Raw genomic sequence first — 27,146 nt, forward strand, 5'->3', positions numbered from 1 at the left:
TGAGCAGAGATCCGGCCACTGCACTCCAGCCTGGGCGACAGAGTGAAACTACTCCGTCTCAAAAAAAAAAAAAAAAAAAAGGTTGTGGCCAGGCATGGTGGCTCACACCTATCACCCCAGGACTTTGGGAGACTGAGGCAGGAGGATCACTTGAGCCCAGGAGTTTAAGGTTACAGTGAGCTTGTCAGGATGTCCAGAGAGCCGCCCACTCACCCCGGCTGCACGGTCTGCATCCTCACCACAGTGGCGCCCACTGAAGGCTGGCTCTGCAGGGCTGGCAGGAGCAGCAGGGCAGGGACAGGGCCTCCCCAGTGCTCATGTTTCTAGGTGGCTGGAGTCAGCAAGTCAGGTCTGTGCCCGGGGCAGCTTCCAAGACTGCCTCTCAGAGCCCCCGTTTCCTGCCATTCCCCCATGCTGTGTGAAAAAGGTGTCCACATACGGCCATCTAGTCACAACCCAGGGACCCTAGCATTGGTGACACGTCCAGGCCTGGAGCTTGGCCTAGTGTTCCTAGGGTTTGCACGGAAAGGCTGTGTCTACTCTTTTGGGGACCTGTGGGGAAGGGACAGTGCGGTGTCCTCAGGAGGCAGCACCGGGCATCGTCTGTGGCACAGTCTGACTTGCCAGGGCTCCGTCCCTCAGGACCCAGAGCCAGCCCTGAGCTCATAGCTCCCTGTCCCCTGGGGCACAGGGCCGGCCACCATAGGCCCACAGACTTGGCTGGTACATGGCCACACCATCCCAGGCTTTCTTCCACCTGCCAGGGGGCCCCGAGGTGAAGGGAGACAGCGAACTCAATGTGTTCCTTCACAAGACCTAGGAGGTCCCTGGGAGTGGGCCTGGGTGAGGGCTCAGCTCTGGGGCCAAGGAGTCTGGGTTTCGGGCCCTGCTGGCCCAGCCACTTACAAGCCATGTGACCTTGGACAAGTGACCACCTTTGTGAACGCCTGGCTCCTCACCTACAGAATGGGGCCAGTCACCTCCACCTCAGTGGCAGCTCTAGGGGGCCATGCGTGACAGTTTACACTGGAGAGTCGGCCACGGTAGGAGCCTTAAATTCTGCCTGACCTGACAGGCAACAGAGGCTGAGCCTACAGCCACGGGTCCCTGGACAGATGAGCAAGACCCTGTCTCAAAAACAAAAACAACAAAAAAGCAGGTTACAAAGATGTCCATGAGATCAGCTTTGTTAAAAACACAAACATATGCCAAGCAAGCAAAATGTGCCTGTAGTCCCAGATATTTGGGAGGCTAAGGGGGGAGGATCGCTGAAGCCCAGGAGTTCTGGGCTCTAGTGCACTATCCTGATCGGATGTCTGCACTAAGTTCAGCATCAGTATGGTGACCTCCTGGGAGTGGGGCATCACCAGGTTGCCTAAGGAGGGATGAACTGGCCCAGGTCAGAAATAGAGCAGGTCAAAACTTGAGTGCTGATCAGTAGTGGGATCACACCAGTGAGTAGTCACTGCACTCCAGCCTGGGCAACTTAGCAAGACCCCATCTCTTAAAAAAAACAAAACAAAACAAAACATAGACATATGTGTTAGGAAATGCCTAGAAAAAAATTAATCTGGAAAATTAAGCAGTTATTTATGTATGGTGGGATGAATTTTTTTTTTTTTGAAACAGACTCTTACTCTGTCACCCAGGCTGGAGTGCAGTGGTATGATCTCAGCTCACTGCAAGCTCTGCCTCCCAGGTTCAAGCAATTATCCTGCCTCAGCCTCCCCAGTAGCTGGGACTACAGGCGCCCACCACCATGCCTGGCTAATTTTTCATATTTTTAGTAGAGATGGGGTTTCACCATGTTGGCCAGGATGGTGTCAATCTCCTGACCTTGTGATCCACCTGCCTCAGCCTCCCAAAGTGCTGGGATTACAGGCACGAGCCACTGCACCGGGCCAATTGATCATTTTAATTACCTCCCATCTATTCTGCTATATTTTCTATATTGAGCATGTATTCCCATAATCAGAAATGTTATTTAAAAACAACATTAACACTTAAGTGACTTCCCAGTGAAGCAGTTTCATCTTTAACTTTGGTTTTGGCAGGAAGGAGTCCCTTCCATCTCAGCCCTCACCAAGTCTCTTGAGGGATACAGTGCTGTGGGGTGGTGGGAAGCTGCCACCATTGTGCCTGAGGAAGCCGAGGGGATTGCAAGTGGCAACCCCTTACCAGAAGGTGATGGTTACGGCTGCTGCAGGGACTTGGAGAGGGAAGAGAGGGGTTCCCGTGTTGGTTGAACCACATGAAATTGACAACTTTTAATCATTTCCATCTTCAAAAAAAAAAAAGGTAATTTCATGAGGTTCAACCTAGTACATCTCAATGCAGGATTTCTCAAACTCAAGTGGTTCTCAGAGTCCCCATGTTCTTGGTGGGGTCCTTTGGGGCTGTGGATGGAGAGGGGGGCCGTGCTGCTTTCTGGGAGCAGCCTTGTAATCCCAGCACTTTGGGAGGCTGAGGCGGGCAGATCACCGGAGGCCAGGAATTTGAGACCAGCCTGGCCAACATGACAAAAACCCCATCTCTACTAAAAATACAAAATGAGCTGTGTGTGGTGGCAGGAGGAGGCTACTCCCAGCTACTCAGGAGGCTGAGGCAGGTGATTGACTAGAACCTGGAAGGCGGAGGTTGCACCACTGCGCTCCAGCCAGGCGACAAAGTGAGACTCTGTCTCCAAAAAAAAAAAAGAAAAAAGACAAACTTACAAAAAACAACACAGTATAACAACTATTTCCATAGCATTTACATTGCATTAGGTATTATAAGTAATCTAGAGATGATTTCGAGTACACAGGAGGATATGCATAGGTTGTATGTGAATACTATGCCATTTCATATCTGGGACTTGAGCATCCTCAGATTTTGGTGTCCACAGGGGGTCCTGGAACAAATCTCTTTTGGATACCAAGGGACGACCATACTCAGTCTTACAGTATCTAAAATTTTAGATCCATTATATTCATTTTCTATATTACTCTCAATGTTTGGGTTTTTTTTTTTTTTTCTCCATAAAGTGAAAGCAAGTTGATTAAGGAAATAAAGGAATAAAAGAATAGCTGCTACATAGGGAGAGCAGCTACTCTGAACTGAATTTTTTTTTTTTTTTGAGATGAAGTCTCTCTCTGTCACCCAGGCTGGAGTGCAGTGGCGCGATCTCAGCTCACTGCAAGCTCCGCCTCCCGGGTTCACGCCATTCTCCTGCCTCAACCTCCCGAGTAGCTGCGACTAAAGACCCGGCTGGCTAATTTTTTGTATTTTTAATAGAGATGGGGTTTCACCATGTTAGCCAGGATGGTCTTGATCTCCTGACCTTGTGATCCACCCGCTTCGGCCTCCCAAAGTTCTGGGATTACAGGCATGAGCCACCGCGCCCGGCCACTACTCCAAGTGTTTTAACCTTTCAACAACTGTTTGATATTCTGCAATTTAATAATTTACCCCCATTATAATTTAATAATTATAATTTGAGCTAGCTGTAGCTAGACAGTTAGGTTGTAAAGCAGTGTTTTGCTCCTCTGGGGTAACATGGGTAGAACTGGTTTGAACTGCAGAGATGGTTTCTGTGGTGAGATGTTTCCCTTTAGATAGGGTCCCTGAAATGTACTTACCAGGTCAAGAAGTACAAACTTAATTGGTAGGCCGGGGGCGGTGGCTCACGCCTGTAATCCCAGCACTTGGGAGGCCAAGGCAGGTGGATCACAAGGTCAGGAGATCGAGACCATCCTGGCTAACACAGTGAAACCCCGTCTCTACTAAAAATACAAAAAATTAGCCGGGCGCCGTGGCAGGCGCCTGTAGTCCCAGCTACTCAGGAGGCTGAGGCAGGAGAATGGCGTGAACCCGGGAGGCGGAGCTTGCAGTGAGTCGAGATCGTGCCACTGCACTCCAGCTTGGGTGACAGAGCAAGACTCCGTCTCAAAAAAAAAAAAAAACAAACTTAATTGATAGTGCCGATTAAAGGGAAATGCCTACTCGGTTTCCCTACCGCAGGCTATGGCTGGGGACCCATGAGTCCTCCTCTGACTTGGGTGCTTTCGGACCCTCAGGTCCCTGGTCCACACTCCGTCCATGACGACCTCAGACCTTTCTACACACTCCACCACCTCACTTATCAGCAATGAGGAGCAGTTTGAAGACTACGGGGAGGGTGACGACGTGGACTGCGCCCCCAGCAGCCCTTGCCCCGATGATGAGACCAGGACCAACGTCTACTCGGACCTGGGGTCTTCAGTGTCTTCCAGGTGGCCCCTTGCTCGGGGATGTCATTTGGGGTCAAACGTTGCAGAACCAATCTGAGCACATCCTGGGGGGCGGGGTGGGGGTCGAGTCCTGAGCTGGCCCCTTTGCCTTTGTCCTGAGCTGCGTGAGTTCTGCTCCTGGGGCTTAGGGTGGCTACCTTTGCACCCTGATTAGGGGTCAGAAGTTCCTCCTGAATTAACTGACCCAGGAGGCTGCACGCTGGGGGCCATGGGGCTCTGTGTCACCTTGTGTCCTAGAGCCTCAGTGTTGAAGAGTCCTTCCAAGTGACCCTCTGTGATCCCTTCTCACCCACCTGAGTCACCACTTTCTCTGAAATGAGCTCGCAGTTTGCCTTAGCTGTTAAATGGGTATGCATCACTGGCTTCTCTCTGAGCGTGTTGGAGAAGGGATGGTCTGTTGCTATATACTTCCACTCCCTGCCCCTCCCCCAACAAGGTTCAAAGGTACTGGGGACTCAAGTAAAGTCAGCTCAGCAGGGTGGCATAGGGCACCAGACTGGACAGCAATTAAGGTGGCGATTCCTTTCCCTTGTGAACCAGTGCGGGGCAGACGCCTAGGAAAATGCGGCACGTGTACAACAGCGAATTGCTAGATGTTTACTGCTCTCAATGCTGCAAGAAAATCAACCTGCTCAATGACTTGGAAGCCCGACTGAAAAACCTGAAGGCCAACAGGTGAGGCCCGGGCCCAGCCCAGGAGTGGGAGGCCAGGGGGCCAGAGCAGGGCCTGGAGGGAGAAGCTGCAGGCATGGTGACCCGTGCTATCTGTGCAGGTGAGAGTTCTCAGAGGAGGGTTGATCCAGGGGCTTCTTCTGCCACAGGAAATCAGGCTGTTTCTTCTCAGGACCAAGCTGACTAGTGAATTCCTTTGAGTGGGAGGGAAGGGCCTTGTCCTGCACTTTTGTGTCTTACAGTTGGGACAGAGTAAAGGAGTGGACGAAAGCCCTTACTCTGTTCAATGACTGTTTCCTCTCTCTCTCTAGCCCCAACCGAAAGATCTCCAGTACAGCCTTTGGACGGTAAGGCCTACCTCAGGGGAGGGCCAATTGAGTGCTGTCCCCATGCTGCCCACTGGCGGGGGCTCCCTGCCAGCAGCCCAGACTCAGCTGGTGCCCGCATGTGGCTGAGAGAGCAGAGGGGAATGAGGCCATCCCAGGGCAGTGCAGCCGGGGCAGCATCTACTTCTGAAAAACAGGGGCCAGCTCCTCCCTGCCCTCTCCCCACCCCTTGTCCCTTCTTCAAATCCTAGGTCACCTTGACTTCAGGCAGGCACGCCAGGGATGCCCTGAGAGAGACAGAGCACCCCACAGCGTTCAGTGCCCTTCCCCCCTCTTGGAGCTGGCAGCCATACTCAATAAAGAGACCCCGGGTTTCCTGCAGGCAGGGCTCTGGACATGAGTGTGTGCCATCAGGGCCGGTCACTTTGCTCTGATTAAGTCCTGCAGCAGCTCAGTGTGGCCCCAGGTCCACACTCAGGGCTTTGGGAGCTGGCAGCAAGGGCCCAGGAGCTAGGTGGGTTGGCCTCTTGGCGGAGACCCTGGCTGCTGCCTGTCAGGGAGCTGGAAGGTGGCACCTGGATTTTGCCTCAGGCATGGGTTAGCTCACCAGGCCCAGTCCCACCCCAGCTCACTGCTCTGCAAGGCCTGGTGAATTCTCTGCCTTTGCCATCCCCCAGAGTTCCCAGAGATGTAGCAGGAGCCAGCTTGGTGGAGAGGCTCAAGCCTCAGGAGGCCCAGACCCTCTGCCAGGGCCATGGAGCTGGGCTACCTCCTTGGGGGCTTCCCCACTGGAAGAGGAGGGTGCTCTCATGCCAGCTCAGGTCACTGGGTAGCTGCAGGTCAGCCTGCTGGCGTGAAGAGGGCTCCGAGGCCGCAGGAGAAGCTGTGCCTCTTTGTGTCTGCCAGGGAACCCCGGGGGTCTGTACAGCCCATTTGCCATCCTCTGGGCTGGATGATCTGCTGGGTTTGGCAACACTCTCCCTCTCAGGCTGAGTGAGGGCGGCCTCCTTTAAGGGGCAGATCCCCTGGGGTACTGGATGCTCCCCTAGCCAGTAGCCTGAGTAGGCCCCTGTCTCTGGAAGGCCCCTGCAGCCAGACGCCCTCTCCCCACTCCTGCAGGCAGCTCATGCACAGCAGCAACTTCAGCAGCAGCAACGGCAGCACCGAAGACCTGTTCCGGGACAGCATTGACTCCTGTGACAATGACATCACAGAGAAGGTGGGCCCCGGGTGGCTGGAGAAGGGACTGAATGCATGCCTGCTCCCAGGGGAGGTGGGTGCGCTCGGGCTACTGTCTGGGGACTTGGGAGACCCTGTGCCTGCCCAGGAATTGGGGATAGGTGGTCCTGGTGTGTTCCCCGCCCCCCACCCCACACATGTTCTCGGATACACGGTGGTTTGGAGGTCCTGCTCATGAACCTCACAGCGTCGAGGTTCTCGGTTCTGTGGCCTCAGGGGTCTTCTCCACCCAACCCCTGCCCCCTGCTGCAGGTAAGCTTCCTGGAAAAGAAGGTGACAGAGCTGGAGAATGACAGCCTGACCAATGGGGACCTGAAGAGCAAGCTGAAGCAAGAGAACACGCAACTGGTGCACAGGTCAGGCAGGCAGGGCACTGGGGGCTTGGCTGTGACTCTGGGGAACAAAGGGGGGTCCTTCTTGCTGAGACCTCCGGGAGGAGGCAGCCTCATGCCTTTGCAGCTCTGAGGGTCTGTGACGCATCAGCCTCTTGTCACATGGCCCTGCCCACATGTGGTGCCCAGGACAGGACCTTAGGGACAGGGAGACAGGTTGGAGCTCGACCTTGGCTCTAGGCCAGATGGATTCCACCCCGAGGTCTGCAGCCACAGGGCTGGTCCAAGATGGAAGTGGGGATCCACTGTCTCTCATACAGTGACAGGAGCCTGATGTCCCTTCCTAGCGACAAGCTCTGCAGGGGACAGGCCAGTGTGAGCTGGGCGGTGGGAAAGGTCCAGCACTGCTGCTGCTGGAGGTCCCCTGAGCCTGCCATTCCTGATGCTGTCTGCAGTGGTGGATGCAGGGTTTAGTTGTCCGCACCGATGGCATGACCCTTAGGGGACATACCCTGGCCAGGGGTCCGGTCCTCTAATTTGCCCCAGGGCCCATCTTGGGCCCTTCTGTATACCCCAGAAGGTCAGCCTGGTGGAGGGGCTGTTGCCAGTGAGACGTACCCCAGACCAAAATACCAACCAGGCTGTCACTGGGGTGCTCACGTCTACGTGCCCCTGGCCCTGTCCCAGGTCTGGGGCAGACTTCAGGCCACTGAGTCACAGGCCAGGATGTGCCTATTTTGGGAGTCAAGATGCCCAGTAAGCTGAATTATTAATCAGAGGGGTGGCCGGGACGGATTAGTACAAAAAGAAGAGGTGAGGCCTGAGTGCTTCCAGCCAGGTGTGGCTGCAGGGACTGGTGGGGGCGGTCCCTCCCTGTGCTTCCCTGAGCTCCCCACCTTCTGACTGCCAGGCCTGCTCCTTCATGGCATGTGTGACCGGCACCCCCTCTAAATATGTGGTGTCCCTGTTCATCTCTCTGAAAGCTAGCTACTGGCCCACACGCCCTCGGTGGGCATGCCAGTGACTCAGGGTCTTAGGGCCCAGGGCCCCCCATGCCACAGCCAGGGTTGGGGTGAAATAGTGCAGTCCCCAAGAGCTTGCCCCTTGCGCTGTCCTCAGGGTGCATGAGCTGGAGGAGATGGTGAAGGATCAGGAGACCACAGCCGAGCAGGCGCTGGAGGAGGAGGCACGGCGCCACCGCGAGGCCTACAGCAAGCTGGAGAGGGAGAAGGCTACCGAGGTGGAGCTGCTCAATGCCAGGTGGGCCCCTCCACCGAGCCCCCTCCCTCAGAGGGATCCCCTGCCCTGGGGCAGCCCTGTGGGATAGGCGCTAGCTATCCCCATTTTATAGATGGGAAGCTGAGGCTGAGGGGCAGCTTCTTGAACCTTCCCAGTAGTAACAGTTCCACTTTCATACCACGAGCAACACAGAGGCATATGTTCTTCAGAAAGTTCGCTAAAGAATGTTCCCAGGAGCGTGGCACACATTTGGTAATGCGAACTACACATATGTCTGTCAATGAGAAAAGGGCCTGGGCTGGGTCTAATGTCCAGGCCTAGAGCGCCCCCTGCTGTCAGGTTCTCCCCTGACCCCTGGGGGACTGAGCTAGAGCCCCAGGGCCAAGGTAAATGGAAAACCCGGCTCCTGTTCCTTGCGTGCACCTGTGGCTTCACCACTGGAACGTGAGGCAGGCAGGACGAGGAGCCGCCCGGGGCCAGGGATCTGGGTTGGTCTCCCGTTAGCTCCATGGCCTTGGACGTATTGGGTCACCTCCCTGTGTGCCCCACAGAGCGGCTGTGTGGGTGGGTGAGCTGATCTAAGTCCAGACCCTTCCCATAGGTGAGGGCTATGATGATGCCTCTGTGATGAAGCCCCTTTGCGGCCCTTGTCCGGGGCCGAGGAGGCCGCCTGGGCTTCTGACAGAGAGGACAACTGCCCCAGCACTCCTCAGGCCCCCTGAAGCCCCGGTCTCCATGCTGAGGCTTCCCAGAGTTGCCGAGCCCCACGTGGTGGCTGGTGGGCTGCTGAGCAAATGACTGGGAGTTGGGCTCTCAGGCCAGGTACCTCCCTGCCCCTGTGTCCCTGCCCCTGTGCAGTTTGGTGAGGAGACTTCCCAACTCCCCGGTGTCTGACACCTGCTTTGCTAAGTTACCCACCAGGGGTTCATTTTACATTTTGACTCTGTTCTAGAAGCTGCTGTTTTGCATCTGTTTCTGGAGGCTGGTGCCTGGTTAAGGGTGACTGCTCTTGCTCAGCCCGCCTCTGGCAGCTGGCCCAAGAGAGGTGGCTGGGACACGGGAGGTGGTAAAAGACAGTGTGAACCTGGGCCACACGACAAAGCACAGAAAGCCAGCCCTTGGGAACTATCTCCTAACATGTGCCCCTCGCACAGCTCCAGGGGCGCCATTCATGTAAAATATCCGAGTGGTGTTCCCAGAGTCCTGCCGTATGCTTGGTTCCCTACCACTTCCACCAGCTCAGGGCCACTTGCGGGTGGTGGGGCTGAATTCCTCTCTGGAGCCCAGAGGGCAATGGAGGCCCAGAAGCCATCCTTCCAGGAAAGAGGATGTGATGGGGAGGTGGTAGGTTGAGAACAAGATGGTCTGCAGGAATCGGTGCCAGAAGTGACCCTGCTCGGTTCTAGTGCCACCGACGGCCCAACTCACCTGCACCTGTTCTTGGACCATTTAAAAGCGACCTGAGACTGGGCACAGTGGCTCACGCCTGTAATCCCAACACTTTGGGAGGCCGAGGCAGGTGGATCATGAGGTCAGGAGATCGAGACCATCCTGGCCAACATGGTGAAACCCTATCTCTACTAAAAATACAACAATTAGCCAGGCATGGTGGTGCGTGCCTATAGTCCCAGCTGCTCAGGAGACTGAGGCAGGAGGATCGCTTGAACCTGGGAGGCAGAGGTTGCCGTGAGCTGAGATCACACCTCTAAGAGAGATCACACCACTAAGACTCCATCTCAAAACAAACAAACAAACAAAAAACCGACCTGAACACCCAGGCTCTGTCTTCTTGTGGAATTCCTGTGTGAATGTTAACACAGAGGATTATTACTGTCAGAGCCCATACCTGTGGTCATCAGAGGCAGGTGCAGTGAGCGCTCAGAGAAGAGCCCTGGATGAGATGCTGTTGGCGGGGAATGAAAAGCCAATATGATCACTGCCTTCCGGTTACAGAGTCTAACAGGAGGGCCCAGTCGCAGAAGCCACAAGAGGACTGTTTCTCCATCTAGCAGAAAAACATCCCCATGTTGTCTGAGGATCTGAAGGATGCATACAAACAGAATCTGGTTTCCTACTCTCTAATGAATGTTTCCACTTGTTGGAAAAATAAAGGCCACGTGTGGTGGCTCACTCTTGTAATCCCAACACTTTGGGAGGCCAAGGTGGGCAGATCACGTGAGGCCAGGAGTTTGAGACCAGCCTGGCCAACATGGCAAAACCCATCTCTACTAAAAATACAAAAATTTAGCTAGGCATGGTGGTGCACGCTTGTAATCCCAGCTGTTCAGGAGGCTAAGACACGAGAATCGCTTGAGCCAGGAAGGCAGAGGTTGCTGTGAGCTGAGATTGTGCCACCTCACTCCAGCCTGGGTGACACAGCAGGACTCTGTCTCAAAAAAAAAAAAAAAAGAAAGGAAAATAAGAAGGATAATAATTTAGTATCCTTACTATTTTGCTTTGGCTGATAGAAAGCTCACGGCTCAATTGTCTTTGACATAATGATCGTATTCTTTCTCTCAGTTGGTTTCTGGTATCTTCCCTCTTGGAGGAAGCAGAGAATCACTGCAGACTGGCAGGCCCTTATCAGATAGTCTCCATTCCAGGTTTCTGAGATTTGTCTTTCTCCTTTCGCCAGGGTGCAGCAGTTGGAGGAAGAAAATACAGAGCTTAGAACAACAGTGACTCGGCTCAAGTCTCAAACAGAGAAACTGGACGAGGTGAGTAGCAGATCCAGGCTTGGGGCCAAACTCCCAGAGGAGCAGGGCTGGCCATCGGGGGCCTTTAGTTTATTGCTTCTGAACTTCTAAACAAATGCCCTACCCCCTAAGAAATGCAAAAAAAGTGAATAACAACTTGTGTTTCTGTATTTCTGATTTTCCAAGTTTTCTGCAGCGAGTGTATTTATTACTTTATACAATGGAGAAGAATTACAGTTTTAGAAAGAGGTTAGCTTCTATTTGGGCTAATACCTTCAATTCAGGTTGCATCTAGCATTGTTGAAGGACTTCAGAGGGCTGAGGTTTTTAGTTGTGTTTCTAGAATCATTGGGGCTCTGGCCGTTTCTGTAAGCCAAGACTCAGGGCTGCGTCTGAGGGAGCTGGTTTCACTGTGCATCTGCCTCGTGAAGATGTCTGACCAGACCCCAGGGATACCCCTGGACATAGTGAGCCCCTCTCTGGAAACTCTCCTTCCCTGACCGGGTCTCCCTGCTCCAGGAGCGGCAGCGCATGTCCGACCGTCTGGAGGACACCAGCCTGCGACTCAAAGATGAGATGGACCTGTACAAGCGCATGATGGACAAGCTGCGGCAGAACCGCCTCGAGTTCCAGAAGGAGCGGGAGGCGACGCAGGAGGTGGGTCCCAGGCCAGCAGGCACCAGGGCTCCTTCCAGCGTCCCTGCTCCTGCCAACCTGCCTCTCTCCCTCGCAGCTCATCGAGGACTTGCGGAAGGAGCTGGAGCACCTGCAGATGTACAAGCTGGACTGCGAGCGGCCAGGAAGGGGCCGCAGTGCCTCCTCTGGCCTAGGCGAGTTCAATGCCAGGGCCCGCGAGGTGGAGCTCGAGCACGAGGTCAAGCGGCTCAAGCAGGTGGTTCTAGCAGTCTCTGTGTCCAGTGGGGCGGGGTGGCTGGGTCCACCGCCTGGGTTTCCTATGCAGGATCTGTGACGGGGAGCCCATAGCTGTAGCGGCACTGCCTGTCTGCTTCTCAGCAACCTGTTTGTCAGGGCTGGCTGTCCCATTTCACAGTCAGGAAAATCGATCTGCAGATCTCCCCCTTATATCCATATAAAGAAATAGACACTGCTGTCTGCCTTGGTGCTCAGGGTGGAGGATGAGACTATGCCCAGCTACAATATAGTGCCCGCTGGCATTGGATTCTCCCAGAAGTAGACCCTGGGAGGTTCCTTTTTTTGGCCAAGGTTCCTTTTTTTTTTTTTTTTAAAGAGAGGGTCTTGCTCTGATACCCAGGCTGGAGTGCTTTGGCACAGTCATCGCTCACTGCAGCCTTGAATTCCTGGGCTCAGGTGATCTTCCTGTCTCAGTCTCCCACATCGCTAGGACTACAGGCACCCACCACCATGCCCAGCTAGTGTTGTTTTGGTTTTTTGAGGCAGGGTCTCACTGTGTTGCCCAGGCTGGAGGGCAGTAGTGTGATCACAGCTCACTGCAGCCTCAAATTCCTGGGCTCAAGCAGTTCTGCCTCAGCCTCTCGAGCAGTTAGGACTACAGGAGAGCGCTACCACACCTGGCTAATTTATTTATTTATGTATTTGTAGAGATGGGGTCTGCCTGTATTGCCCAGGCTTGAACTCCTGGGCTCAAGGGATCCTCCCGCCCTTAGCCTCTGAAAGTGTTGGGATTACAGGAATGAGCCACTGTGCCTAGCCAGAAGATTGCATTTCAAGGAGCGCTGCCTTAGCTAAAGACCGTTGGGTGGGGGAGTGGATCAGGAGGAGGCAGTGGCCAGGTGGTGCTGGTTGAAGTGTCAGCTCTGCCTGACCCAGCAAGTGGAAGAGCCTGCAGCATAAATTATCCTTCTGAGTTTGTTCCACTGGGGACAAAGGGGCTGGTGGCTGTGCTCTCACAGAAGTCCTAAAACCCCAGCCCTTCTCCTAGTCTAGGGGTGGGGCGCCCAGGGTCCCAGGTGTGAGCATTAGGGCTCTTTAGGCAAAAGCTGGCACGTGAGACTGGTGCATGGGATCTGGGTGGGTCTGCCTGGGACAACTCCAGCCAAGCAGGATTCAGAGCATGGCTGCCGGGGAGCCAAGGAAATGAGATGGCCAGCCTGCCCAGAGAGCCCAGAGCATCACTTCCTTCGGCAAGGGCCAGTGTTGGAGGCCGGGCTGCTGGGTGGGTGGTGTCCCTACGCAGGACCCAGGGAGGAAGGGGTGGCCAGGAGCCTTGGCTGCTCTGAGCAGGGCTGTAACTCCTCCACAAACCCTGTGCACTCCCAGGACGCCGGGCCCCTGGACCAGGACCCAGCCCTCTTACCCCCCAGCACCTGGCAAAGGCTGCAACATCTATGGCCCCTTGAACTGGCCGTGATGCATACCTGTGGGAATGGCGCTGGCGATGGGTCGGGGCCGGTAGATGTGGAGAGGTGGGTTCCAGTGGGCTGTGGATGCCTCTTGGGGTTGACGTCGCCTTCGTCCTTCTCTCTGTAGGAGAATTATAAGCTGCGGGATCAGAACGATGACTTGAATGGGCAGATCTTGAGCCTCAGCCTCTACGAAGCAAAAAACCTCTTTGCCGCCCAGACTAAAGCCCAGTCTCTGGCTGCGGAGATAGACACTGCCTCGCGTGATGAGGTAACCACATCACTGGCTCTTGCTTTGGGGCCTGGCCGCTCCTCTGTAATTCCTTCTCCCAGCCCCCACCTGCCCAGAGTGAGAAAACCAGGCCAGGGCTTGGCAGAGAGTCCCATCTACAACTATCCCACATGACAGAGGGCAAAGCCGTGAGCAGGGGAGGGGGCTGCTGGAGAGGTCAAGTCAGCTCTGAGTTCTGCCTGTGCTGGAAGGAGTGCAGGTTTGGTTCCGAGTGCCGTGTGAGTCTTAGGTCTGCCAGAAAAGTGCCAACATAGCCAGCTGAGTGGATCAAGCCGTGACTCTGGGTTAGGCTATCACTCCCGCTCTTCCCAACCCAGAGGGAGAGGACATGAGCATTTCTCCAGCACCTGCTTCTTCTGTGACGTGTTTTCACGTACCCTCCTGATGACTCTGAGGCTTTAGGAACAGCTCCACGTTCCAAGCTGGGAAGGTGGAACCCAGGACCACCCGGCTAGGGAGGCAGAGGGATCCAGCTCTCTCCAGAGCCAAAGCCTACCTTCCTGCCACACCAGAGTATGCTTATGAAAGGCCGGGCCTCCAGAATGCCCTGGCTGCATTTGAACAGGAATTGTAAGACACTCTGTCACTGAGCCTTACCCTCTGCCTGGGACACGGGGCGATGAACTGACCTCTGTCCTCAAGGAGCTCCCAGGTGAGCTGGGCCCCAGCCCCAGGGCAGACGCAGCATGTCAGCAATGTCCGAAAGAACACTGTCCTGGAGGAGAGCAGTGTGGGGCTGGGGGTGGGGAGAGGTGTTCCACGCAGGAGACAGCTCCCCTTTGGAGTCTTAGGGGCCCTGGGACTTTGTCAGTCTTGATTTTAAATGACTTTGGCCCGTGTTCTCTACTTTTACGAAAGATTACCCATACCTGGGCCCCCTCTACAAACTGATCACACTGGAATCTCTGGGGGTGGGGCCTGGGCACCTGCATAGGTAATACTAGGGGCTGAGGCACTTCGACTCTCGTCCTGGCATCCAAATGCTGAGGCTGTCCTGGGGCCCGCCTTGCCCAGGGTCTCCTGATGCCCTCTGTCATCAGGCACTGGCCTGCGACAAGCCTGGGAATCTGGACTCTGCCTGCACCCCATCCCAGGCCCAGCCACTGACCGACCTATCTTTCCCATTTCCTTCAGCTAATGGAAGCCCTCAAGGAGCAGGAGGAGATCAACTTCCGGCTGAGGCAGTACATGGACAAGATTATCCTCGCCATCCTGGACCACAACCCTTCCATCCTCGAGATAAAACACTAAGGCACGGGGCTGGCTGCAGAGCAGCCTTAGGACCCTGGAACCAAGGGGCAGACCCTGCCCAAGGATGCAGGCCCAAGCCGGGCCTCACACTCACACTGTAAATGTCTCTCTGGCCACCATGCGTTACGTGTACCTGTGTATATATGTGGGGAGGCTGTGCACACGAGTGAGGGGTGAGTGGCCGTGGCTGTGGGCAGCATCCACACGGTTAGCCGTGCATGCACTTTGTGGCCCCTTTGCAAGGGGCGGAGGGTACTGGAAGTGGGAGGGGGCAAGGTCTGCTATCAGGAGTTACTGTAAAAACACGAACTGGAAGCTGGTGTTTCTGGTACTGGGTAAAATGATTCTACCTCTGGGGATAAGGATCCACATTCGCTCTAGTACGATGGGCTCTTTCACCCCACTCCTAGTCCCCTGGGTGTGGGAGCAAAATTGTGATCTTTCCTAGGAGTTCGAATGCCCCATATTTGTGTCCTCGCCAGCTCTTTGGCCACCTTTCAAGCCCCGGTGTTCAAGCTCAGAGAGGATGAAGGGGCATCTGGAGGGTCCACGAGATGGGGCCCTCACCAAGCGCCTTGGCCGCCGGCCAGCAGCCCTCTGTGATGTGTGTGCAGAGTGAACAGAGGACTCATGTTTCAGAGGAGCTAGTGCAGAGCACCCTCATCCTGTAGAGTTCAAACACTCCCCATCCGTGCTACCTACCTCCCCGTTTCTGTTTTGGTTTTAAGACAATGAAGCAGCATTCACTGGGTGTAACATGAAGGGATAAAAACGAAGGAGAAAGAGAGTTTGGGATGGGATGTCTAAGGCAGGAGTTGACATCAGGCAACCAAAGAAATGAGTTTTGGGGAGGAACACAACTCCCATCCCAGTTTCCTTCCCATGGCTGCATGTTAAGATGGATGCATGGAGAGACCATCTGCCTGGCTTCCTGTCTTCATTCTCCACGCAGCCTGGTGATGGCAGGCCTGGGTTCGGATTTCAGAATCTGAGCTCCGGGCTCCACTCATGTGGCAGCAAACCGCTTCGTTCCAACGTTTAGAAACACACGTGTATTTGGTTCTCAGTCATGGGAGCACTTGCTGCACTGGTGGGAGGTGGTTGGGAAAGTTGCAGGAAAACCTTAGTCTTCCATCCTTCCGATCCATGGTGGAAATTCACGCCATGGATTTTTAATGGATCTTTTGTTCTAGGCAGCTGGGAATAGACATGGTACTTACCTTAGAGTTTTCCAATTTATCTCAATTTTATATGGCTTGTGATTCATTTTCTTAATCCAAATATATATAAACGTGTGTGGTCTTATTTTCCCCCCTGCAGTTTCTTGTTTTCTTCAGCACATCTTATAGTATGAGAAGGAAGGTTTGGGCATGTTGGGAAGGACAGTGGAGGGGGGAGACGCAGAAAGAGAGGGCACTGACAGTGAGGAGAAGGGATCTGGGGACTTGGGTGTGACCCCTTCATGACAAAGACAGGGCTGTGGCCAGGACCAAGCTTCAGTTCCATTCCAATCAGCCTTTGCATTTGTTGGATCTCGTGGCTTCTTTCGAATCCTATGTTGGGGATTAGTTTCATGCTGCAAATAATGGGGTTGCATTGGTCTGATCCAAGACTTTGGAGCCACCCACACCGGGAAGACTAGGCTAGGCAGTCGGTCTTCTGGAGTTTCTCAGCCCCTTAGGACGCGGGTCTCCTTGGGCTCCCCCAAGAGTCTGCAAAGAGGCAGTGGAAGAAGGCATGAGGAGAGGGTCTCTTGAGAATTTGCCAATAGGAAGCAATGGCCATGGCTGAAAGGAACAAGACAGATCCTGACATAGCTTTGGCCTGGGTGTTAGGTCGAAGGAGTACTGGTGCGTGGGGGCCTTGCCCCAGGGGTGAGTATTTTATATGTAAAATGTTATCTACTCTTTGGCTGCACTGGAATTTCAGAGAAGGCTGCAGAGGCATGGGTTCCACAGCCTGAGTCACAACGTGGGAAGGAATCTGGCCATGGGAAAGGCGGGTGGAAGGAAGCAGCTGGCAGCCTGGGGTGTGCTTCAGGCTCCTCCCTCTAGGGGGCGCCGTGGGAACAGGCTCCAGGAGGCGGCTGGAGTCCAAAAGGCCCCCGGGACCTGGTGCAGTGCCAGAGGGGCCTCTGGAACAGGGCTGGCTTTTAAATGGGGGGCTGAATTCCAGCTCACACACACCTCAAGTCCAACCTTACTTTCTTCAGCCAGAATACATTTCTTGTAAAACCTGGCCTATCTGCTTGGCTTTTAAAGATCCCATATGTTTGTAAAAATATTCTTCTGGGCTCAAAAGCTAGCTTGAGGGGGCAGATGCCCCAAGGGTCCCAGCTCCACAGCCCCTGGCAGGTCCCAGAGCCCTTGGTGGTAGGGATGGAGCTTGATCTTTGTTTCTGCCCTTACACCTCAGTAGTGGGGCTGCAAGGTAGTAGACAGGATGCCCAGTTAAGTTTGAATTTCAGATAGACAAATAATTTTAGAATGAACATCTGTACTTGGGACAGATGTTATTTTTAGAGATAGAATCTTGCTCTGTTGCCCAGGCTGGAGTGTAGTGGTATGGTCATAGCTCACCATAACCTTGAACTCCCAGGCTCAAGTGATCCTCCTGCCTTAACTGCCTCAGTAGCTGGGACTACAGGCATGCACCACCACACCCAGCTAATTTTTCTTCTTTTTTTGTAGAGACAGGGTCTCACTGTGTTGCCTCACTCGAGCTGCTGGCCTCAGGTGACCCTCCCGCCTCAGCCTCCCAAAGCACTGGGATTGCAGGCACGAGCCACCATGCCTGGCCAGGACATGTTTGAAATGCGGAGATGTGAAAAATTCTGATGATGAGACTGAGTCCTTAGACATTCCAGTTTAATTGTTGTGGGTGTGACCCAGGCATGGAATTTTGTAAAGAGCTGCTCAGGTAATTCCAATTTAATTGCGTGTCCTACTTGGGTTTTGTTTTGTTTGTTTGTTTTTATTGTTTTTGCTAAACCTGGCAACCCTACCGAGTAGGGATTAGCAGTAACTTATCTGAAATCGAGAGGTGTTTTTGGGTGGGGCGAGGGTTTCTGTAGTAGACTCAGATTTTACATGGCCCTGAGCTGCCCTGGTGTTCAGTTGGAAGTCAGGCAAAATGAACTGAACCAGGAGTGAGCTTTGTATACATTATCTACTAGAAAATTAAGTGTCTCCTGGTTCAGCAAGTCCCTGTGCGGTGAGAGGCTTTAAGAAAGTTCTAGTAAAAATGTTTTTTTTCTTTTAACTTTGAATTGGCCAGAGTTAATCCTAGGTCATTTTATTTTAAACTGGTAGATTTCTTTGTGAACTGTCACAGAGAAATTCCTTTTCGTGACTTTATTTCTGACCTATTTAAAACATGAACAGGCCAGGCACGGTGGCTCACGCCTGTAATCCTAGCACTTGGGAGGCAGTGGCAGGCGGATCGCTTGAGCTCAGGAGTCCTAAACCAGCCTGGGCAACACAGTGATACCTTGTCTCTACCAAAAGTTAAAAATAAAAGAACACAAAGCTCAGGAACCTGCACGAGGGCCTGGAACAGTGGGCTCAGCTTTGGCTGTGCATTGGAATCACCTTGGGAGATTTGTAAGCTTCTGCTGTCTGGGCTGAACCACCAGAGGTTCGGATTGAATTGGTGGGGGTGTGGTCCAGGCATCCAGATGTGTAAAGACCTCCCCAGGTGACGATATGCAGCCCGAGGTTGACACTCCCCTGTCCTGGAAGGTCATTGGCCAGAGGTAGAGGAAACTGGTCAAAGTGGCTGTTGGGCTTGGCAAGCCCATGGCTGAATGACAGCGAGCACTCTTGCTGGGAGGGTACCTTTTCTTGTTATGTTGTTGAATGGTCCTGGCCTGCAGGATGGGAGACCAGATGCCTTCAGGAGCTGGTGGATCCAACTGTCCTCACCAACCTGGAGGTTAGCAGACCAGAGTGGGCGGGCGGGACCTTGGCCTGGTGCCCCTGGAGTCAGTGGGCGGCATGTGTTGGGATATACTGGCTACAGGCTCATTCCAAAGAGCAGGTAGAACAGAGTCGGCAGGGAACTGACAGGTGAGGCTGTCCCCCTGAAAGCAGCCTCAGAAATAGCTGCCACCTATTTGCATAGCTGAGCAGGAGGAGATAATTTTTTTGTGGGTTTTGCCTCTGGTCTGTTTCCTGACTGGGCTGATAAGGGAGTTCCAGCTCTTTCCCGGTTAGCCAAACCAGCATCCCACTCACACACTGGACACTCCAGGTGCTAGTCCGCTGGTGCTGGTGTTCAGGCGAGTGGGGGTGGGGGATGCAAGTGCGGGTTCTTGGTTCCAATGAGGGACTTAGCCAGCAGAAGCCTCCAGGGACCAGCAGGGCCAGGTGAAACTGGGAGAAGTGAAGCCCTCTTTCTATGTCCTGTGTGTGTGGTGGGGTTTACGGCATTAGCAAATTTAAACTTAAAAACGAACTCTAGGCCAGGCACGGTGGCTCGCACCTGTAATCCCAGCACTTTGGGGGGCCAAGGCGAGTGGATTGCCTGAGCTCAGGAGTTCCAGACGAGCCTGGGCAACATGGTGAAACTCTTGTCTTTATTTTTTCAAAAAACAAACACTAACTTTAGATGTGATCGTACCAGGAAAGTTTTGCGTGGTCACCATGCCAAGAAAATGACTTTGGTTGCCCGGCAGATCCACAGTGACTCTTTTTCAAGGGCCACTGTGGATTCTAGATTGAGGAAAGGGGCCACCTAGGACTCAGTGCTGGTATCCTCCACAGTCCTTTCTCCCAGACTCTGGCCCTCCCGTTGGGACCCAGGGAATCCCCTCTGGGGTGACGCTGCTGGCTGGTAAGACTGAGGCCTGCTGCGCCAAGGGACCTCAAGTTAGAAGGGCCGTTCCTTCAATGGATGACTTTGAGCGCAGATCCTAAGCACCTGCCAGGTCCTCACTTCCTGCCCTGAGTGCACACATGAATGGAGCAGCCAGCAGGAAGCAGGAGAGGCTGGAACCAGGAGCCTGCCCTACCTGCATGGCAGGACAACTCCGAGGCCCTTCTGCCATATTCTCTGCTGCCCACCAGAGAAAATAGGCTGCTTTCTAGAAAGATTTGTTTCTAAAAGTGTAGACCCTGGGGAAGTATAATGCCACTGTGCTCAGCAGGCAAGGTTTCCCATATGGCCTTCCTGCCCTGACCTCGGAGGTTGCTCCTCTCCCCATCTGTAAGGTAGAGATGTCTGCCCCGGAGCCACCAGCTGGGGATGGCATCCAGGCCATGTCTCCTGCAGGATCCAAGTGCTGTTGTCCCCAGGGTAACCCTGCCTCCTGCTGGGGCCCATCCGCTTTGCTGTGCTGCACAGGCTGTTTTCATCTGCATGGTTTGCGGTCTTTGTCCTTGTGCCTTTTCTTCCCCATCACCACTGTACAGGATTTTCCACATTACCCACTGCCTCCTTTTTTACATAGTCTCGTCTCCCTGACATTTCCCGAGCCTTGTAAATGGGTACTTTTTCCACGTGCCTCCCCCAGGTGAGGCCAACTCTCCCGGGCACATTCATCCACAGGGATCAGGCCCCACTTACCCTTGGCTCTCTCAGCCTGTAGACTTGGTAACTTTGTACAGAATCTTTCATTATTGTCTTAAACATGGGGGGCTAGGACCCACTTAGTCCCTTCTCCAGCCTGCAGCTAGTTTAGGAGCCTTGCATTCCAGAAAAGGGCAACTTTGTGTAAAGCAGCTTCTCCCGCAGAGCTTTTCCTGCATTGTTAGCGATGTCCGGCAGAGCATCACTCTTTAACCTGGGGCACTGACTGGCCCCAGCAGAGATGTCATGGGACTGCAGCCACTCCGTGTACCATCTTTGCCCCCAGAGGAAGACCTGTCCGTGGTTCCAGGCCTGCCTTGAGGCCACCACATCTGTGTCTAGAACAGCTGCGGGCCCCACTCAGGCAGGCCGAAGGAAGAGGCGTTAGCTGCTGCCCTTGCCTGCTGTGAATACCTGCCCAGCCCTTCCTTGTCTCCTGAGGTGCTCAGACCAGAGTGCCATTAAATACCGACTGATGTCACAGAGCGGACGGTGCATTGCCGAGGACTCACAGCTGTGGGCCCCCTTCCATCTCCTCCCACTTTCTTGGCTGGGTCTTCTGAGGCCTACGTGGAATGAACTACACACGTGGCCTCATGCCCAAAGGTTTGTTCGGTGGCTTCTGACTCTGGGATTCAACTTGAGTTTTTTGTCCCAGGAGGCTCTGTCTGGAAACAGGCTTAGTTTTAGGGCTGGGGTGGGACCTGCCCTGTGGGCCCCAGGGAGGGGATAGTGGGGGTGAGGCCCTGAGGCTATCCAGGGTCCGAGCTCTATGCCTCCAACCTGCTTCTGCCTCAAAAGGAACAGGCTGTTGGTGGCAGGCTCCTCCCAGGGAGCTGTACTGTACAGACCAAGGTGTAAATAAACAGTTTGCTCTTCTCGCCTGACTGAACCGAGTTTCTTTGGTTGCGGGAGGGTGGGCAGAAGAGGCCTGGTTCCAGGGCTCACAGGGATGGACGGTCTCCCTTAAAAAGAGCAATCCCCTACCCCTCACCAAGTCTGTGGTTCCCAGGGTGGCTGGTGCTGTCCCCAGGGGCAGCGTGGAGTGGGGGCGGTGTCAGTCTCCAGTCCCTAGGGGAGAAGACGTGGATCCCAGAAGCCTCTGTAACGCCACCATTCCAGCCACGGGGCTATGATGTTTGGAAACTGTCCTCTGGCCATGTTCTTTCCCACTGAGGTCTTCCTAGGGGTTCAGTGGGGTCCCAGTGCCATGCTTCCTCCATGTCCGCCACTGTGGCTTCCCAGGGTGACTGCCCAATGCCTCCACTCAGGACTGGCTTCAGACCTGCCAGTGCTGGTCTCTGCCACACCATCAAGTACCAAGGTGGTCCCCAGTTTAGTCACCCAGACCCCTGGATTTCTGCCCTCTGCCCCTTCCTCTATTATGGGATTCCAGGCATGGAAGTGGCTTCACAGGTGGCCCAGGCCCTCCACCTCCCAGTGCAGGCCCTGGTGCCATGAGTCCTCCAGGGAGGGCAGACAGCTCCCCACTCACTGGACTTACACAGCCTCCTGGCTCAGGAGACGTCACCTCCAAATCCTGGGAGTGCTGTGTCATCCTGGATCTTTATTGCCTCCTCCCTGTTTTGTTTTGTTAAGATGGAGTCTTGCTCTGTTGCCCAGGCTGGAGTGCAGTCGCACAATCTCGGCTCACTGCAACCTCCGCCTCCTAGGTTCAAGCAATTCTCCTGTCTCAGCCTCGTAAGTAGCTGGGATTACAGGCACGCAACACCACGCCTGGCTATTTTTTGTATAGTAGAGACGGGGTTTCACTATGTTGGCCAGGCTGGTCTCGAACTCTTGAGCTCAAGTGATCTGCTCGCCTCGGCCTTCCAAAGTGCTGGGATGACGGGCGTGAGCCACCACGCCTGGCCAGTTCCCTCCTTCCTCCTCATATTCCTTCTTTCCTTCCCAACTGGGGCTGCCAGATTTGGCAAGTAAGAATACAGGATGCGTAGTAAAACTTGAGTTTCAGATAAGTAATCCAATGAGCCTCATCTTTACTTGATTACAAATAGGGTCTTTACATTGCAAAGACCCTGTTTCCAAAATGAGCTTGCATAGGTATCGGGGCTTAGGACTTCAACATACCTTTGGGGGGACACAATTCAACTCGTAACACCTATTGAAGGAGGTCTTTGGAATTGCCTCAGTTTACCATCCTGGAGAGAGGTGGGAGCGAGCACTGCTGTATGTACAGGCTGTACCCTCTGCACAGGTGTGTTCCCCATTCAGCCATTTTGGAGAACATTGCCTTACAGTCCTATTAAAAAATGATGTCATCCCTGTGCCCCTTTGAGGCCACAGTACCTACTAAAGGTGTTTCATCACTGGATTCCATCGACTCACCAGGCCCTCAATCAATTAGAGGGCCCTTTAGGGTCATCTGCTGGGCCCAGGCTAAAGCAGATGAATGGGCGGAAAATATCTGAGCACAGAAATCACTCAACCCACCAGCATCATCTACCGAGCACCACTGTGTGTGCCAGGCACTGGGAATTCGTACAGGCAAGGCCTCTGCCCTGTGAAGTCCCCACGCTCCTGGGGGAGGGGAGAGATATAATTGATTTCCAGAGTGATGAGCACTACCAAGAGGAAGATATGGGGGGCTTCGGGAGCTGGGGGCAAGTGGATTGAGCCCACTCAGGCATCAGGTATGGCTTCTCCCAAGGAAGGGGCCTTTCAGCAGAGCTCCAAAGGACTGTAGGATCTAAGGGAACTGCCATGGGGAGGAGATTTGGAAAAAGCACCACCCTTTCAGGGTACTATGGGAGGTGGACAGAGAGGGGAATTGTGGAGGGCTGCAGCCTAGCCAGGTGGTATAGGGTCTAGGGGGCCAAGGGTGGATCTATCGCATTCACTCACTAAGCAGATGCTTCACCAGCACCTAACAGATGCCGGGTGCAGGGGAGGTGCTGGGCTCATGGCACAGGGAGCCTCTAGAATGTACAAGAGAGGTTCTTAAAACCACCCCACCCCAGCAATTCTGATTCCATTGGTGGGGAGTGGGGCTTGGACACTGGGATGTTTTTTAAAGCTCCCAGGTGATTCCAAGGTGTAGCCAATGGTGAGAATCATGGGGTATAAAAAGGGCACTTAGACTCACATGAGGAGGCTTCAACTGAGGCTTGGAGGAGGAGAGACTGGCCAGGTAAACGAGATGGGAGGGCAGGGCAGAAGCAGGAGCAGAAACAGCAGGTGCAGAGGCCTTGCCGTGGGGAGGAACTATGAACCAGCTAGCTCAATGGTGAGTGGCACTGTGGGGACTATGCCAAAGCATTTTAAGCTGGGGGTGGCCTGGTCAGGTCAGTTTCAGATTTGGGTGGTGAGAGGTGAGGGCGGCCTGGACTGGGGTATGTCTTAGCTGGGACTGACTTGACAGAACACAACAGGCTGGGAGGCTTACACAGACACTTACTTTCTCACAGTTCTGGGGGCTGGAAGTCCAATCTCGAGGTGCCAGTAGGGCTGGGTTCTGGTGAGGCCTCTCTCCTTGGCCTGCAGACAGCCGCCTTCTCGCTGTGTGCTCACATGGCCTTGTCTCTGTATGCAAAGAGCTCTTTCTCAGCTGCCTCTGTTGTCTTAGAAGGACACCAGACCTGTTGGATTAGGGCTTGACCCATATGACCTCATTTAACCTTATTTACCTCCTCAAAAGCCTCATCTCCAAATACAGTCACACTGGGGTTAGGGTGGTAGGGTGGTTGCTTGGGCGAGGGAGTCGGGGTTCTCACAGCCTTGCTGGGAGGGTCTACGTCAGCCAAGCCATTTCTCCAGGAAATGATCAAACTACTCCCCAGGATGGAAAGCCCCTCATTCTTAGAACCAGGCTTTAGGCCCAGGGCCCTTGGGAGCAGCAGGTGACAGCACCACCAACCACTGGATCCAGAGACCCATCAGGTCAGCAGCCGGGGTGCTCTGAGAGGATGGGGCCGGGTCCTCTTTTTTGGTTAGTCCAACTGGTTGTCCACTCTTTCGAGCCCTGGGGAAGCGGATTTGGCCTCATTCCTCCCTCTACCACCCTCCCCTCCCAAATTCCTGAACCTTATCCAGTGCTTGGCCCACAAGAGGCATCAATGAGGTGGTTAATGATGATTGCTTGCCCTTGTTTAGGGCTTATGCTAGACCAGACAGTGTTCCAAGTGCTTTGCATGTCCTGAGTTATCTGACCCTCACAACTCCCTGTGAGGTGGGTAGTATTTCAGATGAAGAAACAGCCACAACAGGTGATCTCATTGGCCACATGTCACCTGGGATTCAAGCCCAGGCAGCCCAGGGATTCACCTGGGATTCAAGCTCAGATGGGGCAGGGTCACTGCAGGCTGGGAAGGCAGAGAGAACAGGCAGGACACATGCTGAGCCCTGGAGCCTGGATCCTTTCTCCAGCAACAAGGGGTTGTGACATGAGCACGACTGGAGCAGAGCCAGGAGGTGGGGCCTGCAGCCCTGCTCACAGCTATGTATGGCTGAAGAGAGGACCAGGAAGGGTGGCAGCTCCACTGTGGCTCAGCCTGGCTGGCTGGACTGTGCCTTAAAGTGGGCTGAGGGGGTCAACCCCGCACCAAGTCCACTGGGAGCAGTTGGGGGCTCTAGGGCCCAGGACATCTGGAGCTGGCTTTTGAAGCCAGACCTCCCTGGAACCAACGAGGTGGCTGGGATTGCAGCGGCAGGAAGTTCCCCTCACTCTCCTGCCACCTCTGGTTCAGGTCTGGCTCTCACTGCAAACCCCAAGCTCTGACTTTGATTTCGGGCTTTGTCTTGGGCTCCATATTGGTGCGGCCTTTGGGTTTAAAAAGGAGCTAGAGTTTCTGAAAGGCCTAAACCGAGGGCGCAGAGGAGCTGAAACATGAGCCTGCTTCCTACAGCCTGCTCAATGGCACCAAGCCCACGGGAGCTTGTGGACTCTCGGCCCTTGCTTTCTAGCCCAACTGGCCCCTCCGGGGAGAAATACCTTTTCCAGCTCTGCCACCACTTGGCCGTGGTTTCAGGGTTGACTTTCCCAGCTTACCCAGGTCAGCAGGCAGCCCCTGACCAAAACATGGACTTTGCCAAACTCTGGCAGAGTCTGGGTCAGACCCTCAGACCTTGGTTCTGCAGTTGGGAGGCTGTGAGTGTGGACTCCGAAGGCCATCAGGGCTGGAAGAAACGTGGGGGAGTATCTGGTCCAAACGCTCCCACTAGTGAACCCTCAAGATGAGGCCATTTTTTGAGGTGGGGCGGAGACAAAGGAGACCCACTTTGTGTCTCTTTCCATCTTTGTAAAGATTGAATCCAGCCCCAGGATTGAGTCCAGTTTGTGTCTACGCTCAGAGTCACAGAGCCAGTGAATGACAAGTGTGATACAGCCTCCAAAGATAGGTACCATGGATTTATTCCCTCCCTGGGTGCAGGCTACTCTTCCACTGAGAGGTGAAGTTTATTCTTCACCTCTTTGAATCTGGGTTAACTCTGACTGTTTTGATGACTAGATGCAAAAATGCATCACTTGAGGCAGAAGTGACATTCTGGGACTTTTTTTTTAGATGAAGTTTCACTGTCCTTGCCCAGGCTGGAGTGCAATGGCATGATCTCGGCTTAATGCAACCTCTGCCTCTGGGGTTCAGGCAATTCTCCTGCCTCAGCCTCTTGAGTACCTGGGATTACAGGCACCCACCACCATGCCCAGCTAATTTTTTGTGTTTTTAGTAGACACAGGGTTTCTCCATGTTGGCCAGTCTAGTCTAGAACTCCTGACCTCAGGTGATCCACCCGCCTCGGCCTCCCAAACTGCTGGGATTACAGGTGAGAGCCACCGTGCCCGGCCCATTCTGGGACTTCTGAGCTCCAACCTTTAGAGGATCAGCAGTTTCTGTGTCCTTCCTCTTAAAATGCACCTTCCCGGAAAACCCAGCTGTGAGGAATCTCAAACAGCCACATGGAGAACTGAGGCCCCAGCCAGGGCCAGCAGGACAGTGAGGCCATCCCAAATCTCCAGCCACCACCAGATGAAGCAGAACTGCCTAGTCAACCCATAGAACCATGGAAAACAGTAAACTTGTTATTTTAAGATCTAAATGTTGGGGTAGTTTATTAGACATAGCAGTAGGTACCTGAAACACCAGGGCCTCTAGTTTCTTCTTCACCAGACTTTGTCTCAGAAGATCCCCCATCCCAGAAGGAATCCAGCCTGGTCAACAGAGCCAGACCCTTTCTCTAAATAAATGAATAAAGCTAGGTGCAGTGGCTCATGCCTGTAATCCCAGTATTTTGGGAGGCTGAGGCAGGCAGATCACCTGAGGTCAGGAGATTGAGACTATCCTGGACAACATGGTGAAACTCCGTCTCTACTAAAAATACAAAAATTAGCTGGGTATGGTGGTGGGCACCTGTAGTCTCAGCTATTTGGGAGTCTGAGGCAGGAGAATCGCTTAAACCTGGGAGGCGGAGGTTGCAGTGAGCCGAGATCGTGCCACTGCACTCCAGCCTGGAGACAGAGCGAGACTCCGTCTCAAAAAATAAATAAGAAATAAATGAGTAAGTGGCCACATACTCTCCAAAAAGTCTCAAGTTGCATTGACTTTCCCCTCCTATTAATGGTACCTTAATTTAGAGCTTTTGTGGTGGCTGTGAAACTTGATCAAAGGGAAAACTGTTTACTGTACCAAAGGCAGAAGGATCAAGCTGGCATTTCATTCCGCTGTTCACTTTAGCGGTGGATAATGAAACTTGCTCAATTTATAATTAACGCAGGGATGTAACTAATGAGTAACTCTCCCATTTTGTAGATGAGAAAACAGACTAAATGGAGGCTGAAGGGACACTGTACATGGCCCTGACAAAGTTACCCTGTATCACTAAGTTTTGCCTACTCCATGCAAATAATCACTAGCCCACAAACCTAGAATGGAAAGGTGTGTAAGCTGTATATGGCCTCCTGTATCA

At 53.8% G+C, this 27,146-nt stretch overlaps 1 protein-coding gene across 1 annotated transcript in view; it reads left to right on the forward strand.

The window, feature by feature from the left end:
* Window positions 1-21,106, forward strand: part of RAB11FIP4 (RAB11 family interacting protein 4 (class II)) — a 109,586-nt gene extending 88,480 nt beyond the window's left edge. The window contains exons 5-15 of the mRNA XM_011937694.1: window positions 4,056-4,250; window positions 4,809-4,943; window positions 5,252-5,287; window positions 6,386-6,485; window positions 6,758-6,861; window positions 7,957-8,097; window positions 10,712-10,793; window positions 11,292-11,429; window positions 11,506-11,664; window positions 13,242-13,385; window positions 14,541-21,106. Of these exons, the coding sequence (XP_011793084.1) occupies window positions 4,056-4,250; window positions 4,809-4,943; window positions 5,252-5,287; window positions 6,386-6,485; window positions 6,758-6,861; window positions 7,957-8,097; window positions 10,712-10,793; window positions 11,292-11,429; window positions 11,506-11,664; window positions 13,242-13,385; window positions 14,541-14,657 (1,351 nt within the window). The 3' untranslated portion in view covers window positions 14,658-21,106. The remainder of the gene's footprint in view (window positions 1-4,055; window positions 4,251-4,808; window positions 4,944-5,251; window positions 5,288-6,385; window positions 6,486-6,757; window positions 6,862-7,956; window positions 8,098-10,711; window positions 10,794-11,291; window positions 11,430-11,505; window positions 11,665-13,241; window positions 13,386-14,540) is intronic.
* Window positions 21,107-27,146: the final 6,040 nt, after the last annotated feature.

Source organism: Colobus angolensis, unplaced genomic scaffold (genome assembly GCF_000951035.1).
Source record: "Colobus angolensis palliatus isolate OR3802 unplaced genomic scaffold, Cang.pa_1.0 Scaffold167, whole genome shotgun sequence".
Classification (NCBI taxonomy): Eukaryota; Metazoa; Chordata; class Mammalia; order Primates; family Cercopithecidae; genus Colobus; species Colobus angolensis.